A 27342-nucleotide genomic window follows, 5' to 3' on the forward strand; every position below is an offset into this window, starting at 1 on the left:
CTTTAATCCATTCTCTTAGCCCAGAAGGTCCTTCTAGCCCTTCCATTTTCAAATGATTTCATGTCAAATTTTACTTGAAAAACAATTCTTATTTCATAATACCTCTCAAACCAGATCTCATGAAGATTCATAACTAAAGGAAATGACTACTTACTTCATTGCTAAGATATAACATATACTCAAAAATGTTATATTTCTGGGATTTTCTGATAATATACCTTACATTTACAGTACATATATTTCTTTTGACCTGTAATACGAGTGATTGGCAATATCATGCTAAGATAATTCAACATCAAATACAAAAACATTATGGATCTCATCAGATTTTCACATATATATAAAACATCTCCATTCACAAATTATGGACAATATGGGCATGGATATACACATTGGACATTTCATATTCAATATCGTATAACAAGCTTGAACCAAGCTGCAGAATTCCACATTCCAATCATTCAAAATTACATCATAATAGGCTAACATTCTATGCCATGAAAACTGAATAAGATTACAAATCCTAAGGAAAACAAATTTTAGGTTGTTTCAAGTCGAATGATATAGGGAAAATTGACTCGAGCAAGCTCATTAAGTAAAATATTTTCTCATACGTACAATGGTCAGAACTCTGCCAGGTCCGTCTTTCCCTTTTAATGTGTACTAGCTGTAAGGAAATGCTATATACTAGTATTCAACATCGCATGTAAGTCACACTACTTGTCTTTGTTCATTCCGCATAAAACATGCAGTGAGACTTGTTTAACTTGTGAACTTTTCAAGATAATAGACTTATCTTTTAAATCTATATTTACCATGTTACGAATTTTGAAATTGCAGTCTCCAATCCAATAGGAATAGTATGTAAAACACCTCAATGCATGTTTTCAATTTGAAATTATATTATAATATTGTAAACTATAATATTTATGGTAATCAGTAACTATTAATTCTAATAATGATAAGCATTTATACATGTATAGCGCCATCCATTCTGAGGCATGGAAGAAACATAGACAATATTTTAAAGAGAGAGGAGTTGAGTAGAGTGCCAAGATGTATGTTGTAAAAATACTTCTGTTTAGATTTATAAGTCTCTATTGATGATCATCATCATCTATTTCAGTCACCATTTTCCCTCTTACAAGGGAGACTGACTCTAACACCATGATGACACTCCCTCCTTCCATTCTTTTTTTTTTCGTCTTGAAATCTAAATCCTTCCAGTTCTTTTTATCTTAATGATATATTTCTTAAATTCGGTGCTGTAGCAGAGAAAGCCCATTCACCACTGGCTACTCATGGTTTGGGGGTCTTTAGAAGGTGATATCAGGCTACTAGTTGGTGTATAAGGCCAGACTAGGTCTTGTAAACATTTTGGCGCAGAACAATTCACTTTTCATATAAAGAGAAATATTTCAAATTCTATACGCTTCCAAAATGGCGACTAAGGTAACCTTTTAAGAACTAGAGAAATGTATGATATTCAAAACCCTGGCACCTGAATTTTAAAGCATATTTAAGTTTGACATTGCATGAGGATATACATTGGAAATAGATTTCCAATATCCTAACAGGATAAAAAATGAATGTAACATAGCAGACTTTATGATCAATTTTTTTTTAAACCTGTTAACATTACGAAAAACTCTAATAAATTGACTGACAAATCTCCTCCACATGTGCATCCATGCACATGGTAACGCCAAATATGAATATCATTATGACTCATTACTAGTTTGATGTTGTTATCATTATTCATGATAAAATAGACCTCCTTTTTAACATGAACTGCATTAAGACAGAGAGCTACACCACAAATTCGGATTTGATAAACAATTTCAAGAAAACAAATGACAAGCATAAAATTAATGATTTTTATCATTGGAAACTAACCATACATGTAAAAAGTTGCACCTCCAAACTCACTACAAGAATGAAATCTACATATTTTGTGAAGCGTAGCACTTTCTACCAAAAAAATAATGATTTACAAAGATTCATGTAACGTAACATTTGTAATATTTTACAAGAAACAAAACTACCCGCAGAGATGCAGCATAGTGAGTATATAAACTATTCATTGAAAAAAATCACTACCCTAAATATTGGTAATCTGATAGAACAACTGTTCTTTGGTAATATACATATGTTGCTTTTCTCACTTTCATTTGTTTCATTGTTTTTTTACATAATTCTTAAAAAATGTTTCAAAAATAATATTCACCATATCCACGAAATCCACAAGAAAACAGAATGTCATAATCTGATTTTTTTTAGATAATCAAAATCAAAGAAAATTTGTTTATTTGCAATTAAAATATATTGATTTGAAATGTGTAACAATGTGGAATAATGTATAAAAACTATATTTGACAACTATATTAAGCATGACATCTATATTTCAAAGTTTGCAATGGAATGAATGTAACATAAAACAGTTCCACATGCCATCACATGATTGAAAGAAATGGAAAGGAAGAGCACACACATTAACAAATTAGGAGGTTCACTTCATGAAAGGTACAATGCTACCCCTCCCCCTTTTCCAACATCACCACAACCCTTAAGTCAATATATTGTTATAAACTTGACTTAACACAGCTTATCAAGGGTATGAACACCCTACTAATGGGTCCCTCAATACCTATTGTGGTTTTGGAAATATTTCATCATAAATGTAGCTTGTAAGAAAGAGGTATGTAATTTTCAATAATTAACACAATTCTAGAACATTAAAAAAGAATTGTGATGAATGTCTGATATTTGTTTGTGGATTTACTGATTTCGTTAACTTTAACCCAGATTCCAAGAACATATGGGCACGTGTGAAAACAACTTGACCACTGTCCAACTCCTTCCATTAGATCCAATTCGCAGCGAGAATGAAGAAAGGTAAACAAACCAACTTCCACCTTTGAAACACAGATCTACCATGAGGAGTTGAATTAAAAATTCTAGTATCATTTACATGTCTCATAGGCAACAAGAATATCTCATTGCAATATCTTAATTGTGATTAAATAAATATTACAAACCCATCAACTCATCTGATCTTCAATTGCTACTAAGCAGAAGAAAAATAGATCACCTTGTATTTGCAAGTAAAGCTCAATATTGACTCATCAACTCATCTTTTAACATTGCAACTATAATACTTGTAACACTTGACAATCTGTATGAAATACCTTCTGAAGACTGTACATCACACAATAGTACACACAACCACCTGTAAAACATATTAAATATTGCTTTCGTTGACTTGATCACATCTGACACAGTAGAACATAAGGGATTACAAACGGCAATTTCAGTACATCACATATTTTTTGTAAGATGAAGAAAACCTTTAGTCCCGTGAAAGTTTAAACAATTTGTGTACTTTCTTTATCTTCATAAATTAGGAAGTGAATCATTGTCAAAATATCCCCTGAAAAGGATTGCACTCAGAATGTTAACTTTGAGGAGAATACATGTCCACATCTGGCAGATAATTAATGTCAGATTATGTGTAGTCCCATGTACTCATATCAAAGTGCACTACAGGTAACTTTGAAGGTAGTCCTCTCTCCTGTCTCCTATTTTCAAATCAAATTACTTCTTCGCAATCAAAGAAAAAAAAATCTAGTGGTAATTTAAAACGAGAGAATACCCCCATTTTTACACTCAAATTTCTGTTCCTATGCAAAGAATTTTTGTCATCTTGAGAAATAAAGAATGAATACTCTTGTTACAAAGAATCAAATTTGCCCCCTTTCATCACTCTGGCCACTTCAATATTGATCTACCACTAAGAGCCGTTATGCTTCATACAAAATAATTTGATAAACAACCATCTATAATTACAAAATCTATCAATTTTGGCAAGAGAATCAGAGTCCCAGATCAGAGATGCACACAAACTTTTAATATCTTACAAACACACACACACACCCTCAAACCCACCATGGCTGGTCCCAATAAAACAGTAATAATGCCCCAACTAAAACTTCTGATGAAAATAATTCTTCTAGGGTTTACGTGAGACAGTTCATGTCAACTAGTATTGAGGAAGTCAGTTTTTTTAACCTTCATAAATCTTGTGTTCTTGGCAACACAAAGAAATGCTTCTTTATACATGTACATTAGCTCACACAAGGACATACACAAACTGATGACACTTTAAAGAAACATGCCTTCCATCTAAACACTTAGAGGATTAGGCTATTTTCAGTGACACTTCTGCAGGAATTTGATCTTGAAAGCAAGCAATAAAACAAGAAATATCAACAGAAATTGAAAATTTTGCTGACTTCAGCAATAACTTTGATACCATTTCTAATACAATATATTGTGCATTCCTGACTTAATTCAATGACAATTAAACCAAATAATCAAAACATAATTTTGTTACTACCAAATGGGATGAGATAATTGTATGTAGGGGCAAATAAGGACCAAACAAAATTAACCCAAACAGCAAACTGATGACTTCAGCACTAGTATTCGCATATCAGGGGACCGTTACAGGAAAGTTGTCAGCACTGACAAGATGTCTTTCTGACAGTTACCATAGTAACAGTCAGAGTCCAGAGCTTCTCAGCCAATAAAAAACAAGGATTCCACTGAAATAGTCAGCACTGACAATTTAGTTAGTGCTAACATGAAACACCCCCCAGAGCCATTTCTACATTCATATCCCATAAAGCAAATGCCAATCTTAACAAGGGTGATTTTACTTTCATGATTAATGATTTGTCTGCACCCGGGACCAGCCATCAACTCTTAACATGCCCTGTGATTTGCAGCTCTATAGGATTTATGTGTTTTAGATTTGGTGCACTGCTAATTGGTGACATGTTAAAAGTTAATCATCTTATATGATGAACCGAGTATGTATCCTGTGCTATAATCTCTGTGGTGGTTTAGCTGCTGTAGGAGATGGTATATCATCCCCTGCTAATCCCTGGGTTTGTTTATTGACATCATTGATGATCATCTGGGCTATCTTCAAAGCCATCTCTTCTTTACTCTGAAAAAGAAGTATAACATAATAATAATAATAGCCAGTTTTATATAGAGCATATCACATAATATAACTATGTCTCTATGCACTTCAGCAAAGTAAAGAAAAGAAAATGATGTTTCTGAGTTCACTTTGTTGAATCAAGGTACATTTACATATACTCAAATCTCTCAGTAGGTATGTTTATATAATGATGATAATGATAATTACATGCAACATTTATATATTATTTATAATTGGCTTTTTACATCCATGTATTTATTAAATATGATAATTAAGGTCTGGGGCCGACCTCTAATGTTAGTATCCCAAAGACATGTTTCAATTTAAAAATTGTGTCCTTGGCAAAATCACTTTAAATTTTCACTACCAGCCGCTGCCACAACACCCAGAAGAGTGAGATGGTAGAAAATTGGAACCCACCACCCCACCCCCTTTAAATCTGGATTATATGTATAATTGTAACTTTTAAACAGGCCCCATCTTAAAGTTATATGGACTTGCGATTGACTAAAATCAAACTAAAAATAATTAGTAATCTTTACTTCATCACACAATGCCTATATATTTTCTTTTAATTCTGCCCTATCCCCCCCTCAAGAAAAGAGAAAGAAATAAAATGAAAAATTGTACACCAACAGAACAGGCAAATATCAGCGAAAACTTTATCAATTTTAATCACTGACAATAGTGCAGTGGAACAGTTTCTAATCAGATCAACCCCATCTTCCCCCAAAATGACTCTTTTCCTAAGGGAGATCTTATTTGTTCCATTATTCATTTCATTTCATATATACATAAAATATAATACCTCAAAATATAAATACATAAACTACAAATAAATCTAAAAGTGCATAATTCACAAATTCTAAAAACCTATCAAAGTTAAGTCCTCATCCCCCCCTTGGAAAAAAAAAATGAAAGCCAACCTTGTCCTCCTCTTTGGTGACCAGTTTTTTGAGAGAGAACTTATTTGACGACGCTCTCTTTTGAAGTGATTCAGGATCTGGTTCGTATTCTGGTACGAACTGACCAAGATGATTCACCTTACCAAACATCATACCAGCGTTTCTATAAAGAGAGCAGAAGAAGATACAGAGATGAGATGATTCAGCTTTAAAGCAGATTTCAGCTTTCTTGCTTTTGTATGTTCAGCTTGAATTTTCCCTGTACAAAAGTATTAGAGCTTTTGTAATTTCACCTTTTTTATTATTTGCAGTCATTCACAGTCCTTTGGATGAGCAAGTGATAAATATCAAATCTTGCCATCTGACTCATCATGATAGCTCATCTATGGTCTGTGATCAGATTTTGGAAATAGTTTCATTTTTTTCATAACAATTCAACAATAAAAGAGTTTAAACTTATGCGACTTGACAATTTAAACCTACTGCAAGTATGTATTTTGTCAACATCAAATAATTGCAACTTGTAGGTATAATACGGCCTTGATTATAAATTGATTTTGGTTTAAACCAGATGCATTACACTCGGTAGCCTCGAGTTGCAACTTCAGCATTTATACTGCAATTTAGAACTGGACAGTGTGGTTTTCCATTTTTCAATATCACGTACAACAAAAATATTATTGTCTCACGTGAGACAACAGATTATCTCTTACTCCGAATTCAACCTACCACGATGATTAACATCTTCCGTACTAAAAATATTATTCATAATAAGAAAGGTAACAGGATTTTCAATTCATTTTTTGGAACTATTGTTAAGATTCTCTCCACATATTGTAAATCTTGATTATCCTCTCACCCTGCACTTGGCCTCTGCCAGAGAGTGTCTGGATCAAACTTCAACTGGTCAATGCTGAGGTCCCCATCAAAAAGCTTGACCACATTGCCCTCAGCTAGCAGGGTATTACGCATCCCTCTGGTGGCAGGCTCAGAGGATACAGAGGACTGATCATCTTCCAGGGCCGTGGCAACAGACCCTGCAGCAGCCATGGTCCCATGCTCACTCTTGATATTGCTGATGAGCTCATTGAGGAACTTGTAATAGAGCTCACTACGAAGAAACCCAGGAAAATGCATCTAGAAATGTAGAAGAAAATAGAAATAATAAAAATAAACCTGTCACGTGTCCTTCAATATCAAGTAATACAAATTACTTATTCTTTTCCAGTATTTCTAAAATCTGACAATACATTTATTGTGCCCCCCCCCCCCTCCCCTTCACCCATTTGTTTCTGTATCCCTTTATTTTCACTAAATCACCAACAGGCCTAGTATTAAAGTTTCTTCAAATAATGTCTACATTTATATTACACACTGACATTCTCTGTCTCTCTTTCCCTTTACTTCTTTATCCCTTTTCTCCTTCTGAAGATTTCCTCCTCCTCAGGACGTCATCCTCCTTTCTTCCTGTTTTTTTACTTCAAATTTCACAACATCAATATTTTTCCACCATGTTTACCAATTAATGCCGAATCTATCTTTCTGGAAATTGGTATTATATTTCTGCTATTTGTGAAGGATAATCAGAGCAATTATAATAATTCATTCATCATAGAAACATTCCTCTTGCAGCCAATGAATATCACCTTTACATATAAACTAATGACAAAAAGTATCTGATTGCAAGACAAATGTTCTCACTTCAAAAGGTGATATTTCTGTTGTCCTTTTCCTCCTACACATCTAACCTCCCTGAAAGTCTAATTTCTATCCGTACCTATCCCCTATCCCTCTCTCATTCACACATGGTTTTCTTAAAAGAGTACTTACTGTTTCTAATGTAGTATATGTTTGTCTCATTGGCGTAGAGAAGCAGGTTGCTAGTGGTCCCCCTTCCCGACATATATTACTCTCCACCTCAAAGCGGATCTTATCATCAAAGCCTAAGGGGCTGGTAGCTTGTAATGAAAAGTACCTGTTGGTTTCAAATTATTCAGGAAGTCATAAATATGTCTTGTATTTACAATTTTTTAAAACTTAACATCAGAGGGGGAAAAAGATTATGTTACTGTTAATTCATGTTTCTCATCTAAAAAAAAATTACCCCCCCCCAAAAAAAAAAATGGATACATGTAAGCATAAAAGATAAACATTTCACATATGATCAAGATATTTACCATATTTCTCATTTGCAAAAAATACACATCCAAAGGCCTTTCATAGACTATTCATTAACTACACTTCAGTGGAAATTTTTTTGAAATCTTGCATATAATCTGCAACATATGACCTCAAATAAACCTTGGCATGTGAAATTACAGTCCCATATTAACATGAAATTAAGTTACTCAGTTTTGCCATTTAAAGGAGGTTTGCATTTCATTCTTGTTTATCCACATTTTATTCAGGCATGACAAAAATATCAGAGAAGAAATCAAGCCTAGTATTTAATGCAAACTGTATCCATGTAAAGTAGTTATTATATTTGGTCTAGGTTGTGTGAGAGGCAGTGGCTCTCGAGGGAGTGTGATGGCCAAGGAAAAAGATATCTTCAAAGCAACCTTCTTAAAGGTCAAGTCCACCCCAGGAAAATGCTGACTTGAATAAATAGAGAAAAATCAAACTAGCATAACACTGAAAATTTCATCAAAATCGGATGTAAAATAAGTTATGACATTTTAAAGTTTCGCTTATTTTTCACAAAACAGTGATGTGCACAACTAGGTGACTCAGTCGATGATGCCCATCACTCACTATTTCTTTTGTTTTTTATTGTTTGAATTATACAATATTTCATTTTTTATAGATTCGACAATAAAGACCAACTTGACTGAACCATATAGTATTAAACAATGCTAATTCCACATGTTCAGGGAGGAATCAATCGTTGTATCACTTGACAATGAGGAGAAAATTAGAATATTTCATATTTCATATGATAAAATACAAAAGAAATAGTGAGTGGATGACGTCATAGTCTCCTCATTTGCATACCAGCCAGGATGTGCATATAACTGTTTTGTGAAATTAAGCGAAACTTTAAAATGTCATAACTTTCTTATGTTACATCCGATTTTGATGAAATTTTCAGTGTTATGCTTGTTGGATTTTTCTCTTTTTATTCAAATCAACTTTTTGTTGGGGTGGACCTTTAACTATGCACTTTTCATGATTAACATCTACTTTTTTCTATTTATTTATTTCAAAGTTTTGGGTCAATATAATTCCTAAGTTATGATGACATTTTAAATACTTAACCATGGTTAAAATTTCAAAGTAGACGACGCCACCGCCACCATCGGAAAGCGGCGCCTATGCAGGCGAGACAAAAACTAAATAAATAATCAGAATAATAAATGAATATATGTAAGAGATAAATCAGGACCTTACTTGTCATATAGCACCATAGCATCGTTCTGAGCCTCCATAGGATCATACTGCCCCTGCTGAGATAGTAAATGCTGTTGAAAATTCTCCCCAGCCAACCAGAACTGAAGCAGATGGACGGCATTTTCCTGTTCCAGGTACTACAAGGACAATGAAACATTTCAGGTTCTGAGCAATTTTTATGTACAGTCACTAGTGGTAATGAGATTTGAGCACATACTTTGGAGGTATTAGGATCATGCAGAATCAATTCATATTGAAGATTCAATTAAAATATACAATACGTAGATTAGTAAATTTGTGTACAGTCATTTTGAAATACAGCACTTGATTTGAAAGACATTAGAATTAGCAAGATATTTTAGTGGAGAGCCTAGGCACTATACACCCCCCCCCCCCTCCTTCCTCCATGAAATATAAATGCAGAATAACAAATTTTAAAAAAAAATTATAATGAAAACAGAAAACCCAAACTAGATTATTAAACTCAGATTCAAAATATGTTTAGAGTAATCCTCACTCTAACAGACGTCATTCCTACAAACTTGAACTGTATAGGGAATCATTTACCTCCATGAAGTAGAAAGTGGCTACATCGTTGTAGAGTATGTCAGCTAGGTAGACACGCCCACTAGTAAGTACATCTATCTGATATTTACAATGGAATTCACTCATCAGGAATGACTGGAAATATCTGGGAAAAAATGGAATGAAAGATGTATTGGTCATTCATTAATTGACTATTTTCCAAGAAAATAGAAATATTTCAAAGATCAGTAATTGATGAAATTTTACACAAACTTACAAAATAGTATATGCAGAAAATGTATTTCTGCACTACATTCATAAACAAGTGGAGAGCCTCTGGCAGTCTCACCTGCATCACGTGATTCAATATAGCAGCGGTGTTGACTTTGAAAACTACTACATGTATAACATAATTATTCACAAAAAACACAATTCATATTATGATACAATACTATGTTCATTGATAATAAATGACATTTGACCTTGATCATGTGACCCAAGACTTGTCAGTGATACTTGATTACCCCTATATCCATATTTTATAAACTATAACTATAAACTTTGAAAGTTATGATGGTAATTCAACAAATACCCCCTACATGGCAAAATTTCATTGACCTTTGACCTTGGTCATGTGACCTGAAACTCGCACAGGATGTTCAGTGATACTTGATTACTCTTATGTTCAAGTTTTATGAATCAGATCTATAAACTTTCAAAGTTATGATGGTAATTCAACAAATACCCCCAACTTGGCCAAAGTTCATTGACCTTAAATAACCTTTGATCTCGGTCATGTAACCTGAAACTTGCACAGGATGTTCAGTAATACTTTATTAAAATGACCTTTGACCTCGGTCATGTGACTCGAAACTCAGGCAGGATGTTCAGTAATACTTGATTACCCTTATGGCCAAATTTCGTCAACTAGGTCCATATACTTTCGAAGTTATGATGAAATTTCAAAAACTTAACCTTGTGTTAAGATTTTTATATTGATTCCCCCAACATGGTCTAAGTTCATTGACCCTAAATGACCTTTGACCTTGGTCATGTGACTCGAAACTCAGGCAGGTTGTTCAGTAATACTTGATTAACCCTATGTCCAAGTTTCATGAACTAGGTCCATATACTTTCTAAGTTATGCTGTCATTTCAAAAACTTAACCTTTGGTTAAGATTTGATGTTGACGCCGCCGCCGCCGTCGGAAAAGCGTCGCCTATAGTCTCACTCTGCTATGCAGGTGAGACAAAAATATATCTCGCGATGTTACTGCACTAGTTATAAGGTAATTTTTACTTATAAATCTTGATTTATTCTATCCAATTTAAAGAAAATAATGTATAGTACATTAGATTCCGCTGACATCAACAAAGCATCATTAGGCATGAAAATTAACAAAATCATAAATCGAATCTACAGCACTAAAGACATTACTTCATACGTTATACCCCCATCTCACTAGGAAGGCGATCGTGGCGACCATGGCGATCTGTGTAAATCCCGCAAATCGTAGCAGAATCTTCCTCGAATTCTATTTTTAGCCTACGAGACGATTGCACTGCAACTTCTATGCGACCGACCTGCGCTGAAGGCGATGGTAATACGCTGAAAGTATGACAATGCCACTTTCTTGCGACGATTCGAGGCAGATGTGATGCGCTGCTTCTGCGATCAAAGCGATCGTACAACGAGGCTCATACGCTAATTAGGACCTCGGTACGGTGGTGCTACGAATGAAGCGATTATGTTACGTTCATGATGGGCTCTTGAAACGATTTCAAGCAATCGGCATACTAATCGTGGCACATGACACATTTTTCAGTCGATTGCCAACCTCCGACCAACATGGATGTCCAGAATTTGGTTGGACTTATACATCTTGGCATTCTAAAAGAACATCAGTTAAAAGTTGAATGCGAGGACAGGAGAAGGAGGAGGCCAAAAAGATACAGGGTCCGATCCTGGCTGTCACCTAAGTCATAATATACAATATTTTTAAAATTTCATTCAAAAGATGTTGATGAGCCTAATAGTTAATATGAGGGATGCATCCAGAATTTCATAAAAGAGCATTAAAAATCTTTGATATTCTGTTTATTTTTTCCACAAAGTTTGTCTCTCAAAAATATTTGGTAAATTCCTTTCAAATTTGCTGACAAGAAGTAGTCTACTGATGTGAGAGCACTCATAAAAAGGGAGGGGGAGGGGGGCACAATGCCAGAATCTCCCTAAAGATTGCCTTTCCCAATCAATACATTAGTGATCGAATCATTAACAAAATTTGATGTTGTCTACTGTCACTGTGGTTAGAATTCAATTTATTTTCAAAACATAATCAATTTATTTATTTCTGCAGAGGTGACCCATTTCGTCATCAAGACATGTGAGCGTCTGTTTTCTCTTTCCAGCTGGCTCAGCAGTAAGATTTTCATCCTCCTCCTGTACCCCCTCCTCTTCCTCCTCTACCTCCGCCTCCTCTACCACCACCATAACCCCTTGATCTTCCTCTTCGACCGCCGGCCTAAGAGGGGTAGCTTGGGCAGCTTTCCCTTTTCTGGTCCTTTTTCTGGGAGGTATGTTTGAAAACGCCGTGGTATCACCTCGTAATCTGTTGCAAATATGATAATCCGCCACCATCGGCACGGCGTTTTATAGCAGCGCGGACGGTTGTTGCGCAATCGCTGCCCAGTCATCAGCGGCGCAGCAAAAGCACAAGGCGAACGCCTGTAGCGGGCTGAGAACGTGTGCCACATCCCACCCAAAGAAGGAAGCGTCGTGGTGGAAGCTGTGTGAAGCGTGTCGAGCGCAAGGCAGTCGCCTTGTAAACGGAAGCAGCGTAGCAGAATTGTCTTGGGAACGGGCCTGAAAACCACGGGCGATCGGTGCCGCTTTTAATGCGCTTATACTACGCTTTATGCGTTGGGGCTCCGTTACAGCTACGAATATGTCGTTTGTAATACGCTCATGACTCGATTGTGATGCGCTTTAGCACCTCCGCGATCTCGCTACGTAAGTTTTGAACATGTTCAAAATTTTGTGGCGACCATAAAGATGGTGGCGATCCTTGCCGCTTCAGAAAAGATCAAGGTACGACGGAGAAGATTGAAAAGATCAAGGCACGATCAAGCTACGTTATACCATGCTTTGTCGATTTTTGACGATCGCAGTGGAATCGCCATCTAGTGAGATGGGGGTATTATATGCTATACTCACTGCTTCTCCATAACACTGAATGCATAGTTCTGAGCCGCTTTGAAACTATCTGGATCAAACTGGCCATCTTTGGGACAAATCTTAGCTGAAAAAAAGGAACAGATAACAAGGTATTGCATTATGGAAATAATATGAACAATCTTAAGATTTATTCTGAAATAATGGCTCTCATAGCCTCACTAAAATAAAATAAGTTGTTCTAATTTCTGAAATGCTTCTTTCTCACAGAAGCAAATTACATGCACAATCTGGATTGATATTACTGAATTCACAACTGATACCAATGAGAATATTCTATAAAATGAGATTTTCAAAAGGCCATTTGTAAAGTTGAGAATCTGTTGACAATATTGACAATCTACCCTACATTTTGAATTTTAACCCATATGATTTAAAATAATTGAGAAACCTATTTTTAATTTTCATATTCACATTATCTCCTAATTTGTCTGCAACTCGACAATCAGCTTCATGAAGCTGCTCTCCAAATGTATATTTCTTAATTTTTTCATCACTCAGTTAGTAACTGTTTCACTGTTTTCTTTTTAAAAAATACATGTATAGATTTCATAATACACTTAATATTCAAGTCAAGTCATTCATAATTAAATAAATCTAATAACACATTCCTAAAATTTCTCACTCTGTTATTTTACCGGACTGCTAAAGCCTAACACCCATAAATGCTCGAAGTATTTCTATACATCCGGAAGACCTCCAATTCAACCTCCTCTCCATGGGACTTGGAAATGGAGGTAAGTAATGAGACCATCATTCTATCAGTTGAGCTTTTGCGCAGGCACAATACGATGGCAGACTCACCTATAATATCTAATCTAATATCCTCTGGTACACCAATGGGTGATGTGGCATCCTTACAGATGTATCTGGTGAATATATTGATGGCATCTCTTTCCACCGCTGAGGATGAAAACAATCATATTACCACAAAATGAGAAATAATCATTTAAGATAAGAATCAGTTTCTATTTTGAGAGGAATCCCCAAGATTTGAAGAGTGGAAGAATTGAAAGACCTGTGGGTGTTTCACGAAGAGTTAACTGTGATATAATATGGAGGCACACTTAAACATCAACGCACATGTGATACTTCACTCGTATTTATTTGCTTGAAATGTAGTGCACGTCCCATGCACATGAACTGACCAACGTGGTAATGTGTTAGAACTTACAACCATACTCAACTGAAATTTAAGCGTGACTCCAGATCATACTCAAGATCTTTGTGAAACCCCCACCAGGGCCCCATCTTGCAAAGAGTTGCAAATTGAGCAGAGGGATCCCCATCTATGACATACCAGTGACCCCAAAATATAACCTCATGTCTGTTCTAAGTGTATACTAGATACAATGTATACTTATGCTATACATGTCGTTCACTGTTTTGACAAATGAGTATGCTCCCCTACGTTTCCAAGGAACTTTGTTAACATTTCCTTCATGACAAATTAGTAGTGCATCTGATGGATTTCCATAGTTGAGATTGATTGGATCAATCACAACTCCTTGTAAGTCAGGGCCCTAGTCAACATAACATACAAGCATACATATTGCATAACTGTAAGTCTATGGCAAACCATGTACAAAGAGTGTACAGTCCATTGTTAATTGTATCCAGTGTTGTTAGCTATTCCTTGATTGGTATATTTTCTTTACTCATCATTCGTTAAAAAAAAAGTACAAAAGAATTTCTTTCTGATAATGAATATATTCAAGAAAAGCAGATTTGGTAAGTTCCAAAGTTAACTTGTAAATGTACATTTATTAACCTGTACATACATACTGAATTGAAGAACATTGCAAACTCTCTTTAATCATTAGAAGTTTTTCTTAGTCAATAGAATAATGGATATTGGAACTATGGTTACCAAAGGGACGTCGAAATGTGACTATTTTCCCGAGGGGTGTAGCCTTGAAGAAAAATGATCACATTTGCATCACTGCAGGGACCCTAGTTTCACCAAACCACTGAATGACAGGTTTAGACCAATCACCCATTCAGATTATTATTATGATGGATATAATAGATAGATATAAGCAGACTGTTCTCAACAAGTATTCACATATGTTTAAGGGTAAAAAAGGGCTTTTTGCAATACACTGAACAACTTAATTATTTTACCCACATATCATAACTAAAAAAAATCAAGACTCTTTTGGAGAAATCAGAAATTACCAGTTCTTGGGTCGACCTCTTTCCAGGAGTTATTTCTCCGATGACCGGGCTGAAAAGTAGCCCCACTGCCAAACATCTTACCAACACCTACTGCCGAATCAGACATCGCTCTTGTATGAGTCTTTTGAGGTGATATACTTGGCGAATCATTCTTCTTGGGCATGGATACAGGAGGGTTCACTACAACTACAGGTACAGATTGTGTGTCTTTCTTTGATGAATCAGTCTCATCCAAACTTGGCAAGTCAACATTGTTATTTGTTGTGTTTATAGAATCACTTTCCACAGTGTCACTCGAACTGCATATGGTTTCTTTATTGTTAGTCACAGACGAGTTTGTTTCTTGGCTTTTAGTTTGCTCCACATTCTCTCTTCGTTCCTCTGGTATTGTCGTTGTTACATGGTTTCCAATCACAGGGGAATCCCCCTTAGTCATTGAGTCTGTTCTCATTTTGGACCATGAAGCATTACTAAAACTCTCTGCTGCTAACCAAAACTGGACAAGTTGTTTGGAGTTGCTTGATGCCATGTACTGGATGAAGTAGGGCAGAGCTCCATTGTCGTGGAGGACTTCATTCATACTTTTACATAATCTTGATCGATTGATTGCCTGGTCAGATGTCTCAATCTTTCCAAGTCCTTGACACAAAAAAGTAAGATAATAGAAAGCGGTAATAATAAGTGGTCTGAATTCATAAAATCATTCAGACACAAGGCACTTTCTATGAAAATGTCTATTAAGCACATTGAAAGAGTACAACTCCAATCCTGCATGGACTTTAACATAGAAATAGTTTCATTGATGTTGTTCTATTTGCTGCTTCATTAGGAAAATGAAAGAAAGAAAGACGAGATGTAAATTTACAATTATATTCACAATTTCAATTTTCATGAGTAGACAATGAATCTGGTTGGGTCACTGACCAATTGTTTAATTCATTCATTAATGAATTATAAAATATAGAGACCCAGGTCTCCTCAGGAGATCAGGTAGTTTTGACATTTGCCAACAAAAATTAGGGAAGAGCAGTGAACTGTTTGGGGAAGGTGAATGGTATACATTGGTACAGGTATGTACCAAGGAAAGATGACAACTACGAAGGGATTTTGACTTTCAGCAGAAGACAACCAACGTCCAACGGAGATGAGAATCAAGTAGAAGAAGAGAAAAAGTGAGTTGGATTGAGTATGGGGGATGCACTGAATCAGGCCATGTGGAAGAAAGAGATAAGGACAACAGCTCTAAGTGTGAGTCAGGGACACACCTGATTTATTTATTCATTCATTCATTTAAACATATTTGTTCAGGATAAACGGAATAGGCTTTAGAAAATTCAAGGAGAGGAAAACTAAAGAACAGATGGCAGAAGCAAGAGGAGAAGAGTAGGAAGTTTGGGTTGAGTGTGAAGGACACACTGAAACACCAAGAGTTAAGAAGGGGGTAAGAACAATTGATGCAAATGTGAGTTAAATCTGACAATATCCCCTCTGGTATGAATCATACTTTGGAGTCAGTACTGCAGAGAGGTGTGCTTCTTTACCTGTGCCTAAGTCTCCTAAGGCATCACTGTCATCACTCATGACCTGTGCACCTTCTGCAATCTGACCACCTCTAAGTCTCCTGCTAGCAGCCAGGGCAGCAGTGCCATCATCAATCTTCTCCACTTTTCTGGAGTCTCCATCAGGAGCGCCAGGTCTAGCGCCAGGCTGACCCGACTGATTGTAGTTAAGCGAACTTTGTCCAGCATGTTGAGGACTGGTCTTTAGTTGTTGCACATGCTGTTGGTTCTGTGCTTTCTGGTGTGGATGGCTTGCTTTCCCCGGTGGAGACCCATGCTGCGATGTCTGCCGTACTGTCGGCTGCTGGCCTCTTTTTTCTGAAATTAAAAAAGGCAAAAAAAATTGAATATATGGGTTTAGTCACCCCAGAACATTCTGGCTAGACAGAGAGTGAGCTGGTATAGGGCATTACTAATGGTTTGACCCCCCCCCCCAAAAAAAAAAAAAATCTTTGCTCTGAACATTCAGTCACCACTTTGTTGGTTCGTGAATCATGACAAAATGATCACTATATCTCTCAACAATTGCTTATTCAAATGGGAAAAGGCTAAGGCCAGCTCTTCTGATAGTTTCTGTGCAGATACAAAAGCCCCCTTAGTTTGCAGTGTAATTAATATTATTATAATTTCAACTTTTGAAACTGTTTAATGTTTTGAATTTCAAAATGTGGTATTTTTTGCGTTATCATAGTCTGCATTCTTGCATCGTTTGCAACTTAGTTACTCCACAGAAATCCTTCAGTAAGAATCATGTATGCAAAATTGAAAGTTGAAGACCATCGACACTGACCATTGCCGAAGATGGTGAACTCTTATTAACCGAATGCGCATGCACACACGTGGCATGTGCAGCAGAGAAAAGAATACACCGGGGCTGGGGGCATTTTAGCCCTCAAATTGCTCAAAATGCTCATAAGAACCCTGGAAACTAAAAAAAGGAGCACTGGAAATCCCCATTCATAGCAGTGTTAGCGCTTAAACATTACATATTTAGGCAGTAGGCCTAGCTAGTCCCTAACTTTAGATCTAAAACTTGTGAAAAGTAGATCTACTAATACTAGTACTAAGAACTAACCATGCTAAGTTAGCCCCGAAAATTTAAAAAAAAAAAAATTCGCCTGCTGATGATGTGCAGCTATTTGGAAGACTGCCAAAGAATTGTACGAAGCCCCAAACCGGACATTTTTGACATCCAAAAAAAAAAAAAATTATCACGTACGTACGCAGTATTATTACGTACGTACGTAATATTATTACGTACGTACGCAGTATTATTACGTACGTACGTGATAATTATTACGTACGTACGTGATAATTATTACGTACGTACGCAGTATTATTACGTACGTACGCAGTATTATTACGTACGTACGTGATAATTATTACGTACGTACGCAGTATTATCACGTACGTACGCAGTATTATTACGTACGTACGTGATAATTATTACGTACGTACGCAGTATTATCACGTACGTACGCAGTATTATTACGTACGTACGTGATAATTATTACGTACGTACGCAGTATTTATTACGTACGTACGTAATGTTATCTCCCAAAAGGTCATACATGAAATCTGATCACGCGCGCTAGCGCGAAGCCCGCAGGCTTTAAATTTTTATGTGGGCCTACAATAGGCCTTCTGCTTTGATTGTTCCCGCATAGAATTTCCCTTTAAATACCAGCCTCTTCAAATAGTTTTTCTTTTTTTAAACACCTATACATCTTCACTTAATTTACATCAATTAATACCATATCATATTCAAATTTAAGCAGAGAACGAAGCAATTTCAAAAGGGTGGTAAAATAATAGGGGCTCATCCCAGTGTCGCGTGTGGGTACATTTTTGAAAAAAACTGTCTCGCCAAAACACTAACATAACAGGCCTTTAATTGTCCTTTCCCCAATGTGTTAATTCTAGCAGTTTCTGAAAGGAATGGTTTAATTGAAAACACAGCCTGATGACGAGAACAATTAAATGAAATGGTTATCATATGAATATTGTGGGTTATATAGCAGGGACCTGGGAACTCGCGGGGGTGCTGGGGGTGCTGAAGCACCCCCAAAATTTTTCCTGGGGGTGCTGCGTGTATTATTTTCCATAGGCAGCACCCCCACGAAATCAGGTTCCCTTTGTATTTTTTATATATGTTATAATGTACATATTATCACATCCGACAATCGCAAATCATACAACGTCTTTCACATATTCCAATAACATCCCTCCTATAACATGTAACGCGACTCAATCAAGCTCCGGCACGCCGATACAGACGTAGTCGCGCGCGATACGTGATAACCATTATAGTTTACACACTACCATGACTACTCGATAGCAGGGAGGGACAAGGGTGTGGTTGGACTTGAAACTTAAAGGGTTTTATGTCGAATCAAGTGTGGGCGAGCCCGACCGCCCGTGTTTTGTATAAAGAATTACAATTCAGACAATAAAAATCAAATTTCAGTCTTTTTCGCCCTGCCCCATGGCCCTGGGAAGCGGGGGTGCTGGGGGTGAAGCACCCCAAAATGTGGGGGTGCTGCATGTGTTATTTTCCATAGGCAACACCTCCTGGAAATCTAGTGGTAAGTTGATGAATGACAGAAATGTAATGAAAATGAACGACGTTTTGTAGACCCCCACCCCCTTAAGAATTTTCCGACACAGTACTTAAAATAGTGTTTAAATTCACCCTTTTTCAAATCGGAATATCAAATATATTCTGCTCGTGCTTCGCGCTCGCATTATTGATTTTTATAATAAAAACAAAGTATTTATATACAACGCCCAGATACTAAAGGGCTAACTCTAAACACGCGCATGCATGTTTATTCAGATACGCAGCTTGTTTTGGGGCTACTCCGGGCTGAAAATATTTATATCAAATACAATTTTATGAAAATCTGATAACAAATAGTTAAGTTATTTAATTCTAAAGTTTAGCAATAGTTTATGAAAATGGTGATATGCATGTCGTCATGAATATTAAATAGGTGGGTTGACATGTGCGGAAATCTCTTCCCAAAGGTAGAGGGACCAGGGCCTGCATGGAAAATTTGACAAGCATAAAAAAAAGAAAAAAAAGTTTTTCACCCAAAATGTAAGGTCATTTAGTCCAAAAGCTATTATTTCGATTGTGAAGTGATGTATTTTTCTCCATGAAAGACCAAAAATAGTAGGGGGGCATTTGATATTGTGTCCCCCTACTATTTTTGGTAGGGGGGACACGTCCCCCTGTCCCCTCTGGGATTTCCGCCCTTGCGGGTTGAAGATATCACATCCCCACTATCCTGTTTCTTGTGTTATTACATGGAATCAAAATTGTTTAATTTTTTCATACCAGTGTGAATGATATGTCTCCCTTATAATGAAATAAGTTGCAGCAAAGAATATCTAATAGACTAAATCAGTTGTCAATTCAACTGTTTTTTGGTTCTTGAAGGGAAAATATCAAATAAACCTAATTTTATATAATAAAATACAAAATAACAATTGGGGATATGACATCATCAGTTTGCTCACTGAATATTAATGAAGACATGCTTAAAACTGTTTCACCGGAATAATGCTAATCTTTAAAATGCAATAACTTTGATATTCCTTGTCGGATTTTGATCAAATCTTTATTCTTATGTTCGCCTGATTTCTCTTTATCTGTTCAAACCATATTGCATTCAGTGTGGAGTTTCAGATCAGAATATCAAAAATTTTCTGCTCGCGCTTTGCGCTCACATTATTAATGTAAGAATATATCCAATTACCCATCATTTTCTTGATTTTCAAAACATGAATAGAATGTCCCAATTATCGGTCTGAAATCTCAATTTTGTTTCCGCTCGCTCTTTGCGCTCGCATCAATTGTATAGTTATATACAGTGGCGTAACTACGGGGGGGCATGGGGGGGCACGTGCCCCCCCAATCGGCTGACAAAAAAAAAAAAAAAAAAAAAAACGGGGAAAAGGAGAAAAAGAGGGAGAAAGGAAGAGGAACGTAGTGGGAAAGAAGAAATTATTATTCATTATAATTGTATATTGTATTATAATCATGTTATGTTATGTTATTTTACATAGGAAACATTTTTATCATAACTTTATGAAACATAATTTGCTCAGGGTCCATGTCTTCATTGTTCCTGGTGCTCGCATTGTCTGTTTAAAGAGATTTATAAACCTGTTGTACGAAAACCTCCCGTTTTCAAGTCAATATACACCAAATATATTATTGTTTTAAGTAGTGACATAGTTCTTTTTCATGACTACTTAAAGTGATTGCCCCATGTTCAGGTCTTAATATAAAACATTTCCTGTGCGTGATTACGTTCGCTTCAATGGATTGGTGAGATATGTCTGCTCTCCATGAATTCCTAAAATCAGTCCTTGAAATGTCCCTTTTTCTGATCTAAATATCCAAAATTTTTAGCTCGCGCTTCGCGCTCGCATCATTTGGTTAGTGAAATACGTATGGTCTTAGTGAATTCCTACAGACTGCCCCGCTTCAGGTCTGAATTATCTAAATTTTCAGCTCGCGCTTCGCGCTCGCAATATTTGATTAGTGAGATGCGTATGATAGTCATGATTACATTGACTACAAAAAGTGCTTCATGACATTGTGTTCAGATTTAATTCTAACAAAATCATGCAGCAAGCGCTTGGCACTCGCATTACATGACTATAGTGATATATGTATACTCTTTAAAATGTATATTCCTTTAAAAAAAATCCTGTTTTGGGTCAATATATACACAAATTTTAGCACGTGCTTCGCGCTCGCATCATTTGGTTATTGAAATACGTATGGTTTCGCGAATTCCTACAAACAAGCCTTAAATTGCCCCCTTTCATGTTTGAAATTCCTAATTTTTTAGCTCGCGCTTCGCGCTCGCAATATTTGATTAGTGAGATGCCTATGTTATTCATGATAACAATGACTACAAGTGTTTCATATGTGTTTAAATGTAATTCTAACAAAATCAGCAAGCGCTTGGCACTCGCATTAGATGACTATGGTGAGATATGTATACTATTAACAGATTCCTAAAATATAGTTCTTAAGATCTCCCTGTTTGGGATCAATATATACAAAAAATTTCGGATCGCGCTTCGCGCTCGCATTGTTTAGCGAGACAGGTACGTATCATGATCACAAAGAATCGATTATAAAGTCCATTTTTAGTTCTGAATATCAACAATTTTCAGCTCGCGCTTCGCGCTCGCATTATTTGATTGCTGAGATGCGTATGTTATTCATGATTACAATGACTACAAGTGCTTTCTTAAAATGTCTCTATTAGGTCAGTATACCTGACAACTGAGCGCTCGAAGCGCGCTCACTAATTAAGTGACTCAAAATTTTTGCTGGTGCCCCCCCAATGCCGTGACCCACGGTACGCCACTGGTTATATACCTATCCTGTTCATGATTAGAAAAGTGCTTAAGATGTCCTGTTTTCAGGTCTGAAATCTCATTTTTAATTCCGCTCGCGCTTCGCGCTCGCATCAATTGTATATTTATATACCTATCCTGTTCTTGATTAGAAAAGTGCTTAGAATGTCTCGTTTTTTGGTCTGAAATCTCAATTTTGTTTCCGCTCGCGCTTCGCGCTCGCATCTTATCCTGTTCATGATTGCAAAAAGTGCTTAGAATGTCCAGTATTTAGATCGGAATGTCAATTTTTTCAGCTCGCGCTTCGCGCTCGCATTATTTGATTGGTGATATATGAATCGTCTTAATGAGTAACTGCAAACATTCCTTATAACACTTCCCTTTCGATCAGACCAGAGCGTATATAAAAAATATCTGCTCGCACTGATCACGTTCGCAGTTATTATTTGTTACATACGCATCTTGTTCAGGACCACAAACATTGCTCAAAATATTCAATTTTTCAGGACAAAATACATGAATTTCCCCCCCAAAAAATAGCTCGCGTTTCGATCACGCTCGACTTATCTCATTATATATCTATGTTCTTTTATAAGAAGAAAGCTAAGAAGTGACTGTCATATATATGTATATATATATATATATATATGTGTGTGGGGGGAGGATTGGTTGGTGTGTGTGTGGTGCCCTTAGAGGTGTGTGTGTGTGTGTAATTATGGAAAATTCAATTATTGTGTCCCCCCCCCCCACCTTTGAGGAGAGATTTCAGCACCCCCACTGAAAAAATCGTTCCCAGGTCCCTGTTATATAGGCCCTATAATCGATGAAAAGTCATGATCATCACCAGCATGACTATGGTCCAACCATGGTCCCAGCTAGCAAGGTGACGTTGGTTGGGCCAATGCGGGGTGCCGATGTCGGCCACATTCGGCGAATATCGGATTCCATAGACCAATGAAAATTAGAATACTACGTACGTACGTAATAATACTGCGTACGTACGTAATAATACTGCGTACGTACGTAATAATTATCACGTACGTACGTAATAATACTGCGTACGTACGTGATAATACTGCGTACGTACGTAATAATTATCACGTACGTACGTAATAATACTGCGTACGTACGTAATAATACTGCGTACGTACGTAATAATTATCACGTACGTACGTAATAATTATCACGTACGTACGTAATAATTATCACGTACGTACGTAATAATTATCACGTACGTACGCAATAATACTGCGTACGTACGTAATAATTATCACGTACGTACGTAATAATACTACGTACGTACGTGATAATTTTTTTTTTTTGGTTGTCAAAAATGTCCGGTTTGGGGCTTCGTAGAATTGTGAACCCTCAGCCCTTTTTTTCAGAAAGCTGGTGGTAAGCACTAGCTCACTGTGGGGAATCTACAGACAGGACTATGGTATGCCAATGCTGTACAGAGCACACTTTAAAAAATCATCAAAATATAACTTTTGTGACCAAAATTACTAATTTCCATACAGTTGCAATTTACTTGTCATTAGTAACTTGGGAATAATTTTTGTATTCACCCGAGCGCTCAATAACTTGAATTTTGGGCATATTTTTGTGTACGCCCTCTATTGGTGGAAAGTAATATGGCAAGAAAATAGTCATTTTTCAATCTCTATTTTTAATTAAGAAAAAAAGTATTTAAAGAATCAAATTTACTTTATAAGAGCCAAGTTGTATGATGAATAGGTGTAATGGAAACTGTTAGTGTAAAAAAAATCAAGCATTTGTCCCAAAGAAAAAGAGAAAATAAGTCAAACATTGCCATCCTTATTTTGCCACACATGGAGATATAACAGAGAACAAGGTTATATCATAAACTTGTTCATTGAATGAGTGGTGGTAAGCTGATTTATTTATCTTTATTATTTCTTCCTTTTTCCCCCGTCAAAAAGCAAAATTTAGGAGTAATAAAGGAGGGTGCAAAAGCACACCCTTTCTCCATATAGACCAAAAGCTTCAGTCTCTGTTATGTTGGTTGTTCCGCTGAACTACGTTGCGTTCTTCTTCTTCTTCAAGCTGCACTGCCTCCTTCAATCCTGAAGATTCTTGCAGTATTGTATTTGTAGTACCGGCAGGTGCAATACACCGGGTGAACACCCTACTCTTTGACGAATAGTGTATTGGTTTTAACGTGCATAGGTTGTGACTCTCCTATACACGGGACCAACATTTGCGTCCTTTCCGACGGACGGAGTGTTTTCCAAGTGCATTCACACCCGCACTGAACACAGCGGTGAGGCACGTTAACACACAACGCTAGCATCAGTTTTTTTGTTAGACGTCTTCCGGCATGCTCATGATGCTGCGGGACTTGAACCCACGCACGTTGAGATCTACAATCTTATCCGGAACAGGCGCTCTAACTTACTAACCGACTGAGCTACACTGCCTCTCCACTCACCACGCCTTGGCTCCAGTCACCCAAAAAAAAAAATTTAACGTTAAAAAACTCCTCGAAACAGACGGCTGCCAGCTGTCTATCACACGTATTGCGAGGTTAAAAATACGTCTAAAGTCATGAAAGTCGTCTATGTCTATGTAGGAGGAGAAAAAAATCAGAAAATGTTCAAAAACTCATCCGAAAAAGCGGATTTATCAGTCTAATAATGGCAATGCTGTAATAAGTGACAATGCCCCCATCAATCAAGTTCAACATCAACATCTCAAACTCAAAGATCGCTCGATCGATACGACACACTCACTCACTGCCGGTGGTTGCACTGCACTACCGTATGCGGTACCGTGTTACGTGGTACCGGTGGCACACCGGTGGTACACTTCTCATAATTTCAGCTATTTTCGCGAAATACAGAAAAATTGCCGGAAAATCACAGACTAATCATATATACCTGATTTCCTCTTAAAGAGGGGCATGTTGCTCATTCATTCCATCATCGTATCAAGCTTAATTTAGGAAATTCAATGGCTGTTTCAGCTGCAACTTCGCACTGAAATCATCTGAATTTCCTTCTGAACAGCGCCAGCTACAGAAGCCGTCCGTCAGTGCTTGCCCTTATTACATAACAAAGGGGCGGGGCAGTAAACAATTTTTTGGTATATTTTCACAGCAGCTGCCCCGTAGGGAGGGGGTGGTGACTGGAGGTAAATAATAAGCAATAATCAAATCTATTATAATTTTGAACAGATATGGACAAATTTTATTTAAATGCCTAGCAATTCAATGACAGCGAACATACTGAAATTGTTAAACTTCATCAAAACATAATAAACAATCCCTCCAACATAGAGGTGGATAATCTACCTCTATGCCCTCCTATTATTTAAATGAGTTTATAATGCTGCTCTTTAAAAACTAATCAATGTCATTTTTATATTCATATTCAACCTGTTTCATAAGAACCATGGTGAAAAACAGCTTTGCTGATCATGACTGTTTTATCCTGTATAAATAAATTCAAATAATAATTTATAAATAACAATGGTCAATTCCTGCACACTAATTGGCATACGCATCCCTTATTGGTGGCGAAAAACAAAGGAAAAGCGGGGGGAGAAAACGTGAGGAAAGGTAAAGGAAAGGAGAAAAAAAGAGGAAAGATGATAGGCAGAAGAATAAGATAAGAACAAAATATTAAGGTGAAGGGAAGACATAAACTAAAAATCTTACCCGACACTATATAAAATTTCAGTGAGATATTTATTCTACTAGTATCAGGGAACCCAAATAAAAGCAAGCTCTGCTTTCCAGTGCCGCGGGTTCCTTCAGTGTTATTTTTTGTATATTGTATTTAGTTTTATTGTAATTTTTGTTTGAAGAGGAAATTAAAACAATAAAATAATGCAATCAATCAATAATGAGATACAAATCTTACTTGAACTGCTTAAATGGAAGTTGAATCCAGTTTTGAAGTCAATACCGGTATACAAAACATAATTCTGCTTACACATCAAGCTTTCATTATTTGTTTGATTTAAAATTATTGGTTTTAAAAAGTGCAGTAACATTATAATAATAATAAATAATAATATATGGTCCATTTATGTAGCGCAGCTATATAATTGCATATACTCTACTGCGCTTGATACCCCGGCTGTAGCTGAGCCGCATAAGGCACTAAAGCATTTAAGGAATAAATCCTACCAGGTACCCATTCACCTCACCTAGGTCGAGTGCAGCACAATCATTTTTTGGGTAAATTTCTCAAGGAAAACACGCCATGACCGGCATTCGAACCCACGTCTCTCTGATTGAAAGGCGAGAGTCGTAACCACTACACCATCACGATGCCCCCATATTCCATTTTAACGTCTAGGGTCTGACTATCAAAATTGTTCAGCTCACGCTCCGCGTATCCTGTATAATTGGTTGCAAATAATGCCCAGTTTTCAGGTCGGAATTTAAAGGAGCCTAACAGGGGTTGGTGGCCAGAGGGGGGGGGGGGGGGGCAAGAGCCAAACATTTCCCGGTCAAATCATGGTATGAACAGGCAGTGGTGTAATGAGGCAACATTTTTAAGGGGACCGGATATTGCATATCGGGCAATATTTATCTTTTTGAAAAAGTTGCGAGCAAAGCTAGCGAGCCTGGAGCACCCCTTTTAAGTTATAAAGAATATCAAAAATAAACGAGCAAAAACAATCAAAATAAATACCAAAGTTATACTGCAGACATGTGGAAATAGAGATCCTTAAGACCGTGGGCTTCCTTGGTCTTGGCCTTGGGGTTTCCATGCCTTGGTCTTTAAAGGGGAAGTTCACCCTGAAGAAAACTTTGTTGTAAAAATAGCAAAAAAATAATAAAAAATATTGGTGAAGGTTTGAGGAAAATCCGTTAAAGATTAAGAGTAATTAAGTTATTATAGTTGAAAGTTTTGTATTTGTGATGTCATAAACGAGCAGCTGCCCCATATGTTATGTAATATAAATGCATGAATTTCAAATTTTGTATGGTTCCTGGTGACTTAATTTTGTTATCTATTCATGATCGGTTGTGAAATGATTTGTCTATTGATATACAAAAGGTACAGTGAAAACCATTTTCAATTTTCTGAGAAAATGACATTTCATTGATTTTTTACCATTCGCTATGTAGGAATGCGGCTCGGCGCATATGACGTCACAAATCAAGTAATTGAAATTTTAATAACTT

The 27342-nt window shown here is 36.6% G+C and overlaps 1 protein-coding gene across 1 annotated transcript; it reads right to left on the bottom strand.

Moving 5' to 3' along the window:
* Positions 1 to 169: 169 nt before the first annotated feature.
* LOC129254723 (A-kinase anchor protein 10, mitochondrial-like) lies at positions 170 to 25219 on the bottom strand. The gene is made up of 11 exons (XM_054893235.2): positions 25082 to 25219; positions 16782 to 17117; positions 15241 to 15879; positions 13867 to 13965; positions 13045 to 13129; positions 9871 to 9994; positions 9304 to 9440; positions 7744 to 7888; positions 6773 to 7050; positions 5935 to 6076; positions 170 to 5011 (listed from the first exon to the last, which is right to left on the bottom strand). Exons 1-11 carry the CDS (start codon positions 25113 to 25115, stop codon positions 4886 to 4888), a joined length of 2145 nt encoding a protein of 714 aa, XP_054749210.2. The 5' UTR covers positions 25116 to 25219; the 3' UTR covers positions 170 to 4885.
* Between the last annotated feature and the right edge of the window lie 2123 nt (positions 25220 to 27342).

Source organism: Lytechinus pictus, chromosome 2 (genome assembly GCF_037042905.1).
Source record: "Lytechinus pictus isolate F3 Inbred chromosome 2, Lp3.0, whole genome shotgun sequence".
Classification (NCBI taxonomy): Eukaryota; Metazoa; Echinodermata; class Echinoidea; order Temnopleuroida; family Toxopneustidae; genus Lytechinus; species Lytechinus pictus.

Coding starts and splice junctions, on each gene's coding strand:
- LOC129254723 (XM_054893235.2), bottom strand. CDS start 25,115: ATGAGCAACATGCCCCTCTTTAAGAGGAAATCAG. Junction 9,441..9,870: donor CCACTTTCTACTTCATGGAG/GTAAATGATTCC, acceptor TTGTCCTTGTAG/TACCTGGAACAGGAAAATGC. Junction 6,077..6,772: donor TGGCAGAGGCCAAGTGCAGG/GTGAGAGGATAA, acceptor CTCTCTTTATAG/AAACGCTGGTATGATGTTTG.